A 16,699-nucleotide genomic window follows, 5' to 3' on the forward strand; every position below is an offset into this window, starting at 1 on the left:
TTTAAGGGACTAATTGCACTTATAAGATAAATTTTAAGGACTAATGGTGTAATTTTGCCATATTTTTTCATACCAAAACTTTGAAGATGAAAAAAAAGAAAGATTAGATTATCAGAAGAATCTGCTTATCAAAGTGAATTGGCTTGCCTTTCATAGAATCAGTTTGTTTTGCAAATCCACTTTTGATGACTTGTATTTCATAGATCCAAGCTGAGTTGATTCTGAGGTAATCATAACAATTTTCACTTGATTTGAGTAAAATTTGGTTAAATAATAAATATTCATATCTCAATATTTATTCTTGGAATAAAAGAGTGAAATTGGCTTAGAATTATGAAATAGTATTGCATTGATGGCCTGTTTGGAAGTTTAGGGAGGGAGGAGAGTAGAGGGGAGTAGAGGGGAGGAGAGTAGAGTAGAATAGTTTCCCTCCACCTTGTTTGGATGTTTTTAAAATTAGTAAGGGGGAAGGGGGTAATTAGTCCTTCCCCTTATTTAGATGTTTTAAAAATTAAAAAGGAGAAGAGAAGAAATGATTAAAATAGACAAATTTAACCCTATTTAAAAATGAACTTACAACTAATAAAATTTATCACTAATAAAAATATAAAACTACTATTAATTATTATAAAATAATTTTTATTACCTAAAAAAATTATAATAAAAATAAAAATAAATTTTTTTTAATTTGTGAAAAATTTTCAAGAAGTTTCAGGCAAGTCAAGCAACCACCTTTACCCCCCCCAAAAAAAAAAAAGAAAAGAAGAGAAGAAGTCAAGCAAGCACAACCCGAACCGGTCAAACGAAAGTCCCAACGTCATGTCCGCCACGGTATCGACGCCGCCGTTTTGTGCCCTCGATCAACGGCCGGTTTCTGTGCAGAGTTCCGGCGCCGACAGACGGTGCGTTTTTGTCGTCAAATCGATGTGAGGGATTGAAGAACCGTCCAAAGATTTGGAGACTTTGAAGCATGTTCTCGAAGCTCTGCAACTCAAAGGCCTTTTGCATTCGAAGAATGCTAAAAACCAAATGGGCCACCAGAACTTCGTTTACGATCGGAACGGCAAGTCTCCGATCGTCGTAATGAAGCCAGCAAGGTCTCCGGCGAGCCGCATTAGTCGCGGTAGAAACGAATCGCCACCTTCGAGCTTCAGATCGAGGCCTGGTCCTCGCTAGAATACAAACGAGATGTCGCCGGCGGTGAGTCCGAGGCGCGACCGGCCGGTTTCTGTGCAGAGTTCCGACGCCGACTATTGGTGCAAATGTACAACTACAAAAGGTATGAACTGGAAGTACTATTTATTACAATTTATTTTTTCATTAATCTTAAATTTTCTTAAAAAACAAACAAAAATTATTTGTTGTAATTTTATTAATTTAGAAAGGATAAATTAGGAAATTTATTTAGTTAATAATTTATCTATTCTACTCTCTCTCCAAATCTCTCCAATTTGGGAGAATTAAAAATGAAGGGTTAGAGGTAGTTGAAACCCCTCCAAACCCCTCCAAATCCCTCCCCCTCATCTTTTAAAAAACTTCCAAACAGGGTAATTGGATTACTCTCCCTCCCTCTACTCTACACCCCCTCCTTTTTTTAACTCCCAAACAGGCCATGAGTTTCTCCTCATACCAACATAACAATTCAACGAAGAGAACAAGGTAAGGCTAATGTGTGACCTCGCTCATCACTCACCACGAGAAATTTCTCCTCAAACATTTTCCAATGAAAAACTGGTCCACTGGCAGTTGGGCTGACCTAAGCCCAACTCTAACATTAGTGGGTCTTGGAATGAAATCTTGAGAAAGGTGCTCGGCCTAAAATGAAAACTCCAATAGTCTTACCCAACCTGAGTTGGGCTTTTAATTATACTTTATGGAACCTTATGCAATCTTCCAACGTGTGTGTGTTTGTTGAATTTATTTAGTAAAAAGTGAGTTTAACAAATAAGTTGTTTTTCTTTAAATAAATAAAATTTGTTTATATAACTTGAAAATTTTTGGTTGACATAAGTTTGTAAGGGAAGTATAATCATTTGTTATACAAATATATATTTGTTTGCTTAGAACAGGTGGATCAGGATTTGAGTTCGAATTCCTCTAATAGAAGTAATACCACTGAACGACAAGGTTATTGGTCAAATAAAATTTTCCTCGTCAAATAAAATTTTTCTTTATCTTTATGTACACATACATTTTCATTCAAATAGAGAGACTTTAGTTTTTTTCAAAAAAAGAAAAAGAAGAAGAAAATGAACCCAAAGAAATTAAGTTAGAAACCTGTGGACTAATTTGAATTACACAAATTCGTTGTCGTTCATAAACCATATCAATAGTAGTTATCTTTACCCTTTGTGGTAAGCCCTTCAATGGAGGTACTTTTTCTTCTATAAATCTTGACAGTTGTCACAACTTACAAGTCCTGCTCTTTTGGAGTAAAGCATATTCGATATCTGTTAATGGAAGGATATGTGACCAGTTATGACCCAATTCCAATAAAGAATTCCTAGCCTGCGCTTTCTTTTCTAGAATCTCATACCATTGGATCAGATAAATTACCATTGGAACTCGTTGTAATTGTTTATAACTTTATATGGCTCAGATCAACCTAATAAGCACCTGGGATTCAACACATATTGCTTAACCAATTAAACCAATCACATATAAATGTTAATTAAAAAAAAAGTGCAATGGTTATTTACATTTGTCCAAGGAACTCATGCTGCTAGATTAGATAAAAATGCAATTAGACCCTAATACGGCTTACTACCAATTTTAGTCGATCATTCAAATTTAAGTCATGGAAGTTGCTTAATCAATTTAAGCGCAACATTCATCATGGATAAACAAGCATAAGATAAACAACATTGAACAACTCACACACACAAAGACAAGTATTTGTCCACGGAGTGAAAACCCAATGGCTAAAAACATCTTGAAGCAAAGCAAAATCAATAAGTCCTCTATTGAATATTGTTGCAATTCATACGTTACTCATGTGACTTCTCGTATACCACATGGTCAAATTAAGTATAGGAAATTTGAGAGGTATGAACTGGAAGGCTTGGTAAAGGTTTTTCTTGGTTTTGTGTAGTTGTCTTCCTTCTTCGTAAATTAGGGTTGAGTTTTCGTATGTATATAAAATCGTAAGGTTTGAGGCATGGTTGGCTAAAAAAAAAAAAAATTGCTATGAATGCCCAGGTCTGTGCTTTCCTTAAAGGGTTCGCTTGACTGTGGTCTCACAAATGATTGGTGAACCTTTTTGTGCAATTTTAATTTTCAAATTTGTCAAACAACCGAATATCTTACGAACTTAGCAGACCATTCTAGGACAAAATTGACTTCTGCCATTTTCGGGCAAAATAAATAGCATTCTACCCTATTTTCCAAACTAATTAGAGAAATGTCATTTTTTTTAACGTTTTTGCTCAAACTGAAAACTTCATTACTGCACATTTTTTCAGTCTTTAACTAACCTCAATTATACCGCACAAAGTCACAAATACAATTGAAAATAGTTCAACAATTACAAACAAACTTAGTCATCAAATTAGCCAACATTAAAAATCTAAAACAATAATTGTAGAGGGATAAGACCGAATTGTTTTCTTCCTTAACGTGCGTTTGGTTTACTATAAATCCACTTAGAAAGTGAAGATTTAAAAAAGCTAAACATAAATCAATAAACTAAAGAGCTAAAAACCAAAAGCTAATCCTAACATGCACATGTGATCTCACCTTCTCCTTCAACACCATTGATTCTCGAGGCTTTTCCACACTATCATTTCTTTGTTTCCTTTCTTCTCCTACACTCGATCTCTCCTTTTTGGGTCAAACTCTCAACATCAATCTCAGTATCACATTTAACACAGGGTCCAAGATCAAATCGATTGGTTTCTTGCTTCTGCATACAGCAACCAACTCACAAAACCCTACACCCCCAAGGAAGGAAAAAGAAATTAATAAATAAAACACTAACTTTGAATTACCATTGATGCAAATAAATATTTTCAATATTATTCAAAGAAGCAGATCTAGCTAGTTGAGAGCTGGTTTGTACTTTGTAATGCTTATTCTCACTTGTTCATGCAAATAATAAAATATAAACCATTTTAAAATACTACTACTAATAATTAAATAGCATTTATAGCATGGTAGTGTTATTGTCTCCAAAAGTATGAATGGTCCCCTCCCATAAAGTCTCGAGGTAACACCAAACTTTTTGTCTTCATATACTAAACTAAGTATCATGATTACCTAAAACATTAGTTTTAATCCTAAGCAAATTAAGAATGAGTAAAACCATAATGTTCTGATAATTAAGATAGATCCAAACATGGTACAACTAAAAATTCAAGATTTTTTAGTTGGTCAAAAGAAAGAAAAATTTAAGATTTTAGTCAGGAGACTCAGGACTGTTCATGAACTATGAAATGCATGCATGTGTATCTGAATTGGATTGCACAAAGAATCCATAGTTGAAATCAACTTATACATGCGGCGCAAGATTATTAATAAATTAGGAGATGAAACTGAGTTTCTACAGGATCTGATATTTTGATTACAGTTTTCATTGGTATTAATATACTCATTTATTTATTTTATTTTATTTTTACAATTCGATTGTTGGGAATAAAGAAATTTGAACTTTAGATGTCTTCAATTGAAATACCAAAAAGTATCAATCGAATTACAAGAGTACCCTTGGTCTTTTAAAATTTGTAAACAAGTTTGTGTATTAACGTTGGTAAACTATTGATTTAGATTAGAGCTCTTTGTTGGTCATGATGCCAAAAAAACATAATAGTTAAGCTTCTTATACTTTTAAGAATGATAGAATTACATATGCAAACAGGAAAAAAGATTTTATTTAAACATAATTGGAAGAGACTCTTCCAACTCATTGAACAACTGTTCATAAGCCTATAAAGCGTATTTTAATCACATGATTTATTAAATTATCTAAAAAATTATGCATGAATGTTGATTTGAATCTTCACCTAATAAGTTGGAGGAACTATATTCCAAACAAACTGAGTCCTTTGAATAGCTGTTAACAAATGAGACTAATATTAATTAATTAATTTATTTACAACATTTTAAAATTCCTAAGTAAAAAAATATATAAAAAATCTCAAAAATGCAATATTCCTCAATAACAATATATTATCATGTTATTATAATCTCATCACTAAGTTTAGGCACACAACATTTTTTCACAATTATTTGTTGTGGTTAGTACACAATAAAATAGGTGTCAATAATTTTAAAATACTATCGTGGGAGTCTAGTTTCACGACCATAACAACTCCTCTTACTAGTATTCAGTTTTCAAATAATATTGTTTAATATCATTTTTGTAAATATGTTGAAAACTATGGGGATTAGACAAAACATAAATTGATTTCTCTCTCCTCAAATAAAAAAATATTAAATTGTACTATGTTTATCGGCTTTTTAAAAATAAAACACACACATATACCAAACACACAATTATATTTTTTCACACACTGATATATATTATTTGAAATATAGAACTAAACACATTTTTTGGTTTATGAATACTGTAAGCATGTGTTTTTATACTATTTTTTAAACCACAGTTTTTATATCATTTTATACAACGATACTAAAAATCTCCAACCAATCAGCTTCTCTCCTACCACCGGTTCCATTTAACATCCCAAGATAGCAGTGTAATCAGTTTGAACTTTGGACGATAGATTGAGCCGGAACAAGTCTTATTCACCCTTACACATTACTCTATTCTAATAGTCGTCAAAACAGTGAAATGAAATTATATTTTATACAGGCAGTAGTTTGTTTCTTTTCGTTTGTTTGTTTGTTTTTATTATTACCATTATTATTATTGTTGTTGTTATTATTATCAAGTTAATGGTGAATGCTAGGTATAGACCTTTACGTGCATCGAGAATTAATTTGGAAGCAGCTCTCATGGTTAAGATTTTTCATTTCTCCTTGGTGTCATCTATAATTCTATACAGTAGTGTGGGATCTAAGCTAGCACTTCACAATTAATACTTTGGCACGGTGACCCGTTGATTTGTTCACATCACAAAGATGAACGATGGATGACCATTCAATAAGGCCTAGTTTTAAACTTTAATAAATGATCAATGACTAAACTGTACCATATATAAATATAGGAGAAAAGAGACGACGAATTAAGGGGGCCACTAAATTAAACTCTTGCATGCATGGATGTACCCTGTACCTTGTATGTGATCTGGGATCTGAAAAAGAACAAGAACAAAGAAACAGCACGTAGCGGCTAGACCTAGTTCTTGTATTAAATTAACAACGAAAAAGTCCCATTTACCATAATGAACTTTGTCTTCATGGGGTCTCATACATTTGCTTTGCATAGGACAAATACAGTGACACACCCCCCATGTGCATTTTTATCCAACGGTACCCATTAACAGGATCATAGTATTAATTAACAGGATCATAGTATTAAAAAAAAAGTTGATAAATTAAACCAATACAAATGCAAAACTTTTTTCAGCAATTATCAGGTACGTAAGCCTATTGCATGTCAAGAAAGGAAATTATTAGAGATAAGGCTCTTTTAAGAGTCTTCATTACTTGGGCAATGAGATATTCACACGTCTTCCATTACTATATTTTCTGTACTTCCTTGTGGACATCAATTCTTGCATTGTCAATGTCAATTTCATCTTGTTTGTCCCTTTGCTGGCAAGGGACCTCACCTCACCTTGTATTGAACTAGTCTATGAGCCACTACTTTTGTGATTTAAGATTTTGGTAATTACATACTTTGACTCAAACGTGTGGGTTTTGAAGGACTAAAAACATGTTAGTTCGTTTGATGACCAAATGACATTTTCGTGTTTATAATTGAGATTTGTAGGATTTGAATCTACAAGAAGAGTCTGGAATCCACTAAAAACATATAGAGGAAATCAAAATTCTAATTTTTTTTTATTAATTAAAAAATTTAAATTGATTTGGAGGCTACAATGCTCTTAAATAGGTAAAATAACTCTAAGACTACTAACCACATTCTTAATGTGATTAGAAAACATCTAAAAACCTTAATTCGTGTTAGGAATGAAATTAGGCTATAAAATAGAAAAAAAAATTAGCAAACAAATGCAAAATTGAGAAAATTACAAAATCAAATCTAGTATATTGTTTCTAATTTAAAAGTTATAATAGAAAAGATATTATTCTGATTTTTAATTTAAAAGTTATAATAAGATGAAAAATTACTATAAATGGAAAATAACAATTAACCATGGGTCTAAACAAAAAATTTGCCCCCCAAAAAGGGCTTAGGTCGTAGTTAAAGGTGGCACTTAGATTAGAATAATGCTAGAGATACAAACCATTTTATACAAAATTTTACAAATTGCTGATGTGATAAGTGATAATTGGTAAATAAAAAAGTGATATTAATGGTAGGTCTAGATGAAAACCAATAAAAAGTTGGTCATATCAGCAGTTGAATGTAGTAAAATAGTTTGTGGTTGTAACATTATTCTTTTGATTAATGCAAGTTTTCACAAAACTTAGTCATTATTTTTGATAATTTTTACTAGTACTTTCCTACTTAGTACATGTCAATTTCTAACGATCTCCTTGTCCAAAAATCATTTTTATTGTCCGTTCTTTATCACTAATTTTCTTAACCAAGTGATATGGATGGATATGAGTTTGATATTTGATGCATCCACCTATTTTCTTTATTTACTTAAAAAAAATAAAAAAGTGATATTGAGACTCTCATTAAGAGCACTCTCATCAAATGTTTCAAATGCTATTTTTTGTAGTAAAATAGTTTGTGGTTGTAACATTATTCTTTTGATTAATGCAAATTTTCACACAACTTAGTCATTATTTTTGATAATTTTTACTAGTACTTTCCTACTTAGTACATGTCAATTTCTAATGATCTCCTTGTCCAAAAATCATTTTTATTGTCCGTTCTTTATCACTAATTTTCTTAACCAAGTGATATGGATGGATATGAGTTTGATATTTGATGCATCCACCTATTTTCTTTATTTACTTAAAAAAAAGAAAAAAAAGTGATATTGGGACTCTCATTAAGAGCATTCTCATCAAATGTTTCAAATGCTATTTTTTAACATCTAATTTTAGAAAAGCACACTACATTAAAAGTGCTATATGCTATAAATTTTGACATCCAGCTATAGTGGGCTGTTATCTCTAGTTGCCCACTGTAGTAAGATGTTAAAAAATAAATATTTGTTTAATCAGACAGGCACATGGTAGTTAATTGAAAACATAAAGAAAGAATAAAAAAAGATTATTTAAATGAAGTGGTAAAATAATAGAACTTTTGATATTGGTGTATTATAAAACGAGTTGTTAAAATAAATAAAGTAACTTTTTGAAATACTAAATGTTATATTTTACGGCATTCTTGATGAGAATGCTCTAAGTAGCTTGTGGGTGTTGTGCGCCATTAAGGTGATACATCCCGGCATTTATCATTTTGATCAAAACGTTAATCATGTCAACAAATTTTGGGAAGCTCTATCAAATATTTGATTCGCTTTCAAGCTTTTAATATGTTTCCATACCATGCCCAATTTGTTTATTAATGTATTATTTATTTATTTATTTTTTTAAAGTAGATGCCCAAAAAAAAAAAAAAAAAAAAAGTAGAAATGGTATATAACTATATATATGTTCGATATATGTTGGCACTATTTTAATGATTTGGTATATTTAAAAGAAAAAAAAAATTAGTCGTCTCTACCTTGAACCAGAAGGGAAAGTTTTGGATCCTTATCCATCTCCACTGTGCTACTCTCTGAGCGACTGAGCCTGAGTCCGAGGGAGACGGTGATGTAGCTTCAGAGCTTTCGTTTTAGAATTAGCTATCCTTTTTTGTGTTTATTAGAGTATTACAGCAGTAGAGCTAAAAATTTAGTTTTTTAACTTCACCAAAAGTTACTTTATTTATTTTACTTATACACATGCTGCAGCAGTGGATCTATTTTAGCTTTCAACACAATAAAATAATATAAACATCACAATAAAATAATATATCCCCTACAATAAACAACAATCACAACCATCTGCAATCGCTACCGCTGTCACTACCGCCACCGCCATCGACTCTTCCACTACCACCGCAATCACTACCGCCGCCGCCGCCACCGACTCTTCCACCGCTGCCAACTCTTTTGCTGCTGCCACATGATAGAATAATATATTCTCTACAATAAACAACAATCACAACCACTACCACTACCATTGTCACTACCACCACCGCCACCACCACCATCAAAAAAATTATTTTTTTCTCACTAATATAGTAATAACTATCACTTAAAATTTATTGTAAAAATATTGTGGTAACATTTCTTAATTTTAATTTCTTATTATTCTTTATTTTATTTTTCCTATTATTTTCATCCAAATACACGTTTCTTTTTTCTTTTTCTTTTTCTTTTTTTTTCTCCTCCACACACGTACTCCTCTTTATCTTCACTCTATCTTCACTTGCATTTTTATTTTTCTACTTCAACTTTGTCTTTCTTTCTCTTTCACTCTATCTTCATTGCCGCCCCCACAACAGCCACATCGAAAAACATAAGCCCACTGCCACAAACACAAACACAAACACAAGCCCACTGCCCACAACAGATCGGAAAACACAAACACAAACCCACATCGGCGCTGGGCATGAGATAGCAGAGAGAGGGTGGAGCTCGGAGGTTCGGCCTTTGAGGTGGAGATCTAGAGAGAGAAAATGCAAGATAGAGACCCACGTCGGCGCTGGGCATGAGATAGCAAAGAGAGAGGGGGTGGAGTTGTGGAGAACACTGACGCTGGGCTGGGGCTTCGGTTGGCGTTGGGTAGGGGCTTGTGTTTGTGTAGAGAGGCACGGGCAACAGAGAGTAGATGAGGGAGAAAAAAAAAATGAGAAGGAAAGAGGAAGAAAGAAGAGAAGCCGGAGAGAGAGTGAAAAAGAAAGAAAGAGAAAATATTTTTTTAATGGAAGAGGAGAGAGAAATTCAATAAAATAATATATATTTTTTTTAGCTCTCATGAACAGTACACATCTATAGATAGATGTGCACTGTAGTAATGGAGCTAAAAATTATAGATTTAGCTCCACTGCTGTGAGTATGATTTTGAGATTTGAGGAGCTAAAATATAGTATTATAGCTTAAATATAGTATTATAACATTATACCTTTACTGTTACAAATGCTCTTATTATGTACTTATTTTGTAGCAAGGAAAAAAAAAAAAAGAAGAAGAAGAAGATTACGTATAAAATTTATTTGATGAGGTTTTCAAAAGTACCGACAAGAAAGCTACAAATACACGTGAATTTTTATAAAATTTATTTTTTTGGTAATGAATTTTTAGCAAAAATACCTTATAAAAAAAAAAAAAAAAACTCTTAGCATGAAAATTGTTTTTGTTAGGGCCAATTTCTATTTTTTTATAACTTATTGAATTGTATGTTCTCTACGTTCTTAATACACATGTGAAATTTTATGTTAATCGGATATTATTTATTATATGATCTATAAACTTATATTTTATTTATAATTTTAAACTAAAAAAACTTGTAATTTAAACAATTTATTAGTAACATAACCATTAATTTTTAATTTTTTAGAAATTTAGTAAGCATGAAGGATATAAGAAATAGATGTAATTTAATAATGGATTTGTCAAAATTCACTTTTAATAAAAAATATTGAGTAAAATTATAGTTTTAAGTTACAACTAATTTTATAACTAAACTTTATTTATTATTTATTTTATATATATATATATATATATAATATGATATATGAAGTTTAATTTGATATAAAATATCTTTTCGTCATTATCATGAGAGGTGATAATTACCTTTAAACTTGAATTTTTTTATATTTATTTGATAGAAAATACAGATCAACGAAAAAACTATTTTTTGTGATCAATGTAATACAAATCCAATTGAAATTTTCTATTATTCTAAAACTTTCTTTTTCTAATTTTGTGATCAATGTAAAACAAATCCAATTTGATAGCAAAATATTATCCATTCTAAAACTTTTTTTTTTACGAAGGAAAAAAGAAAAAAAAAGAAACTGTACAAACGTAGAGAGTCATGGAAGTGTATTTGAGGGACAGTCTTTTGTAGATTCTTGTGTCTGGGCTAGTGCAATGGAGAGATAGAGTTCTGAAAATAGTTTATAGTGTCTTGCTTGTCTTTTTCACACTTTTTAATATCTTGGTAAGTCAGTCTTCCACGTGCTCCTGGGGACTCTCTCCCACATTGTCCTCTCTCTTCCCTCTCCACACCCTTACTTCAATGCAGCAATAAGCTAATATATAATTATATTTTTATTTTTTTGTTCACTCAATTACACTCTCTGACTATCTATGCCCCTTTTCTTTGTTTGTATCTCCATCCTCTCTGAAAAGCAAAATTGCAAAAAGGCATTCAAGGTATGAAAAAAGAGTAACAGCAACAAGAAAGAAAACTAGATCATTGGAATCAAACAACATTTCCCCAGAAGCCAAAAGAAGATTATGATGGAAGGAATCAAAGGAATAGTAGTACCTGGTGGTGGTGGTGGAAGAGTTGGTGTGGGTGAAGAAGACATGGGAGATGGAATGCAATGCAGTGACCATCCATACAGAAACAACCCAGGTGGGATCTGTGCCTTTTGTCTTCAAGAAAAGCTTGGCAAGCTTGTATCTTCATCTTTTCCATTACCTATTCGTGGCTCTTCCTCTTCTTCTTCATCTCCTTCTTTTAGATCTGATATTGGTAATGCTGGTGCTTGTGTTGGTGCTGGTTCTTCTTCTTCACTCTCAATCCGACCGTCATCATCAACAAGAGGAGTCAATGATGGTGGCAACAAAGATAGTCATTTTCATCATCATGAGTATTACAATACTAGGCGGGCCAGGATCCCTTTTCTTTTGGCTAAGAAGAAGAAGAAAGTTACATCAGATCGTGGTGGTGCAGCACCTGCAGATATTGTTTTCAAGCGAAGCAAGTCCACTGCAACTCCTAGGAGAAGAAACCAGTTCTTGAATGCTGAGGATGGTGATGAAGACTTTAGCCCAAGAAAAAGAGGTGGCTTTTGGTCATTTCTCTACTTTTCTACTTCTTCTTCATCAAAGCCTAGTGGTTCCAGGACAACGGACAGAAGCTTCAGAGACGACAATAGCAACAGCAACAGCAACAGCAACTCAAGGATATCAACTTTGACAACAGGGCCAACAACAAATGGTTCTAACAATAAGCAGAAAGAGAAGTGCCATCTTGGGTCTTCTTCTTTGGGAAAGAAAAGTGACATTGTGGAAGATGATGAAAGTCCTAATAGCCAAGCCACTGCTTCAGCCTCTTCCTTTGAGCGTAAAGTTTCAAGATCCAGATCTGTTGGGTGTGGAAGTAGGAGCTTCTCTGGTGACTTCTTTGAGAGAATCTCAACTGGGTTTGGAGACTGCACTCTAAGAAGAGTGGAGTCTCAGCGAGAAGGCAAGCCCAAGTCAACCTCTTCAGCTGTGCACATGAAAGAGAGAGTCAAGTGTGGTGGACTGTTTGGTGGGTTTATGATAACTTCTTCATCTTCATCCTCATCTTCCTCTTCTTATTGGGATCATATGAATAATAATAATGGGAAGTCAGCAGTGGGTGCAGGAGGGAGCACTAGTGCTAGTAGTCTTGTTCATGGTCGAAGTAAGAGCTGGGGTTGGGCATTTGCTAGTCCAATGAGAGCTTTCAGCAAGCCTATCTCTAAAGATGGGAAAAGGGTTATTATCAGACAAGCTTCAGATAAGAACACCAACCCAAACTTGGCTGCAATTCCTTCCTTATTGGCTGTGAGAGGCTAGAGAAAATTAGTTTGTGCCTTTTATTGATTAATACAACATTACGTACATGTTAATTACTTTGTCTATTTCTCTATCTCCATGTTTATCTTTATTGGTGTCAATTCCATTAGTAATGTAACACTTTTTGTTTCTAATCTTCTTTTGGTTCCATTTTCAAATTATTTTCGTTTGCAATGGATTGCTTAGAAAAGGAGAAGAAATGCTACCTATTCACTATGTCTTTTGTTGGAATTTTGAGTTGGAACCTGTTCTCTTTATCTTGTTAATTAATTTTGTAATTTGTAAATGTTTTTTTTTTTTTTTTTTATTGGATAAGGGATACCTTCATGTTATGGTAGAGATATGTATATTTTTAATTTGATGAGAGACAATGAATTGACTTTTATGTTTCACTCTTCACATGTGCACACATGTTTATTGGTATTGAACACACACTGGAAGATCTAATTCTTTTCAATTGCTGCTGGCAATGTTAGTGACCCCCTATGCTATTTGACCAAAAAAGAGAGGCCCCTATGCTATTTGATTTTGGAACAGCAGTGTGCGATTAAAAGTACATTTCTTTTATGTTCTTACTTCATATTTTGATGAAAAAAAAACACTAAATTTTCCAGTAGGGTAAAGATGTTCCAGAGGTCATTCAATAAATTGAACAATGAAGACCCAATTTAGTCTACTGTAGACAGCTAACATTTCTATCATCTATGTCCCTGCAGCTTGAACAGGTTTAGAACTGTATGATAGTTTTTTTTTTTTTTGGAGAGTAGAACTGTATGATAGTTATTCTCCAGCTACTTGTAGGACAAGAAGTTGGTCTTTATGTTATGACATTGACGAGTCCTTAGGGATCTCTAGTCCCCTGTATCTTCCATTTCAGGGAGATTAGTTGCCCCCACTCTATAATCACTAGGTATTTGTACTCCATTAATAAATTGTTATTTACTCGGTAAAAAATTAAGTAAAAAACTAGGTACTTTGTAAAGAAACAAATATATTTGAAATTATCAATATATCCTTTCAAGTAATTAAACAAATCCTTAAGAATACCAATGATAAAAGGATATTACTGGTAAAACTTTTGGGATAGGGGTACTGGGTCTTGGTTTGAGATAGGTTGTGATGCCCCAATTTGATTGATTGTGTGATGTGTGGGTATGTGATGAGTCCTACATCAGGTATTTACTGGGTTGAACTAGGTTTTATTAACAACTGCAAGGAGCCTCAATTGTGACTAATCCTTTTGAGATATAACGCAGATGTGGCTAGCGCTTTTCCTTAAGTCGTTATACTATTTTTGATGAATGTTTGAGGTAGGTCTTGGGTTTGAGTTTTGAACATATTGGGAAACGGCATGAGCATGATGCTAGTTCAGTTCAAGTATTATTTGCTTTTGACCTTCTAAAATCAGAACTAGAACTGTTATGATTACGTCCAAGTAAGGTGTCTCTTAAAAGAAAGAATCAACTATATCTTTTCTACACAACACAAAATTTGATGTATTTTCTATTCTCCTTTCCTGAATTCATATTTATAAGGCATGCTATATCCCAAAAGTACATGAAACTTTTTTGCTTTATCCAAGTGAGTGATTGCCCAACAGAAACTTTTTTTATTTTTTATTTTTTATATTATGTATCTTTTTTATTTTGGTAATATTATGTAGCTTTGCATATGTAACTTATGTATTCTTTTAAATTTTTTTGTTATCCAATTTTAATGATATTATTGAAATATTTTCCTTAACTTACAAATATGTTATAATTAAGCTGTGTATCGTATTGTATAAGAGAAGGAAATTATTTATTTTTAGACTTCATTTAATTCTGGAAATTTGGGTAGTCCTGTGAATTAAAGAGTTGGGTATATTTAGTTTCATAAAATCCAAAAAAATAAAAAAGTTGAAAGGAAAAGCTGAACACTTTTAAAATAGGAAATCCTTCTCTTTTGGATCGTAAGTAGGAAAAGTCATAAGGAGTCATTATTGTGACACAAACTCTTCGATGAGGTACACAGTTACTAAAAGACAGGAGAAAGGTGTTTAGCCGAATACTGTTATTGGCTTAGAACATTATTATGTTTTATATGTTCTGTGGACCACCGGACTTAGTTAGATTTTCCTATACCCACAGGAATTTTTTGAGAAAGTGAATGAACTCGGTTAGAACTTAGAATCTTTGAGAGGTGCAAAACATTCAAATGATGAAATTCATGTCAGATTCAACTGTTCAATATATAATTTGAACTCTCTCTTTGTGTAATTTACATGGGGAAATGGAAATCCATGGCTGAAAGCTACCATTTATTACCATAACGCAGAGTACATATTTTACAATTTATTGCAATTATTTACAAGGTTCTTCAAGGATGGTCAAGGAAAATTTCCCTTTTGTAGTCCACTGAAGTCTGATGGCAACAACACAGAGTGATTGTTGGGGTGCACATGTTGCTAAAGAAATGAAAATAGCCAACTTGATCTAAGATGGGGACTCAAACCTGTGCATGAATGGCTTAGTCAAAAGGCAACCCGGCCCTGATTGGGATATAATCTATCTGTTTGAAAATATCAAATCTATTAGTCTGTACCTTTAATTGTTGCTCGTTTGTTGGGATCAACAGAGAAGGAAATGCAAGTATGTAACAACTCACATTTTGATCATACGGTCTCTTTGAAGTTGAACCAAGTCAGTCGATGTTTTGCCTTCTTCATTCTTTCCTTCCATTAAGGCCATGTTAAGCGCAAATGGAGGATGATTGTACCTTTTGACTGTTTGGAACAAAATCTTGTCTCTTACATTATGTTTGGTTGGGGTGAAAAGGAAGAGGATGAAAAATGAGGAGAGGAAAACCTAGGAAATGCAAAATGTAATTTTCCATCGTTTGGTTGGAGTGAAAAGGGAGAGGAAGATTATCAAAAAGAAAAGGGAGAGGAAAAAAAATGGTGGATGTAATTTTCCACCCAGGCAGCCAGGCCCACCATTTTTCCCACTTCCAAATTGGGAATAAAATAGGAGAAAAAATGGTAATGAAAAGGAAAGTACAAAATTACTCCTAATTTTCTTTCTTTCTATTTTTAATAATAAGGAAATAATAGTAATTTAACTTTTGTCTTTCCATTTTTTATCATTTCTACCAAGTATATAAGGTAGAAAACATAAATATTTTATATCTTCTCACTTTTTCATTCACCCAACCAAACAAAGTCTCAAGAAAAAAAAAAAAAAACCATTTTGCAAATGAACTTGCAATTTCATTTCTTTTATTTTTTATTTATTTAAAAATGTTCTTGTATAAAAAAGGGTTCAATCAATCCAACACATAGCGCAACCAAATGAGAGGGCATGTTGGTTGCATGACTTCAAATAACATATTAAGTTATTTTTATTTATTTATTAGAACACACCAAGTTATTACCATAATTCATAATTGTGTAGCCCAATATCCTTAAAACATAAAAGTATATAATTTTGAATGTGCATAACATAGTTTTGTACCAATTTTATTAGTTATCCTGATTTTGTAATATCATAGACTACTGTAGTTAAGGGTTAACATACTAAAATGAATGTGTTTTTTTATACATACCTTTTTGTTGGGTTTCTTGTAATTACAAAAGTACAAATCAGTGAGCTTAAGATGTAATTGTTTTATTCAGCCAAAAAAAAAAAAAAACAAAAGATGTAATTGTTTAGGTTTTCTATTGTGTACGGCAACCATAAGACAAATCACATTAATATCTCTCTCTCTCATTTATTTATTTATTTCCTTTTTATTTTAACACCTGTATACATGTTCCTAAGCGTGTCTGAGTTTTTGAGTTCCCTTGTCCTCTC

The 16,699-nt window shown here is 32.5% G+C and overlaps 1 protein-coding gene across 1 annotated transcript; it reads left to right on the forward strand.

The window, feature by feature from the left end:
* The first annotated feature begins 11,263 nt into the window (after positions 1-11,263).
* Positions 11,264-13,100, forward strand: LOC126689028 (uncharacterized). Its single transcript, XM_050384001.1, has one exon. It carries the CDS (start codon positions 11,556-11,558, stop codon positions 12,867-12,869), a length of 1,314 nt encoding a protein of 437 aa, XP_050239958.1. The 5' UTR covers positions 11,264-11,555; the 3' UTR covers positions 12,870-13,100.
* The last annotated feature ends 3,599 nt before the right edge of the window (positions 13,101-16,699 follow it).

Source organism: Quercus robur, chromosome 6 (genome assembly GCF_932294415.1).
Source record: "Quercus robur chromosome 6, dhQueRobu3.1, whole genome shotgun sequence".
In the NCBI taxonomy this organism is placed as follows: Eukaryota; Viridiplantae; Streptophyta; class Magnoliopsida; order Fagales; family Fagaceae; genus Quercus; species Quercus robur.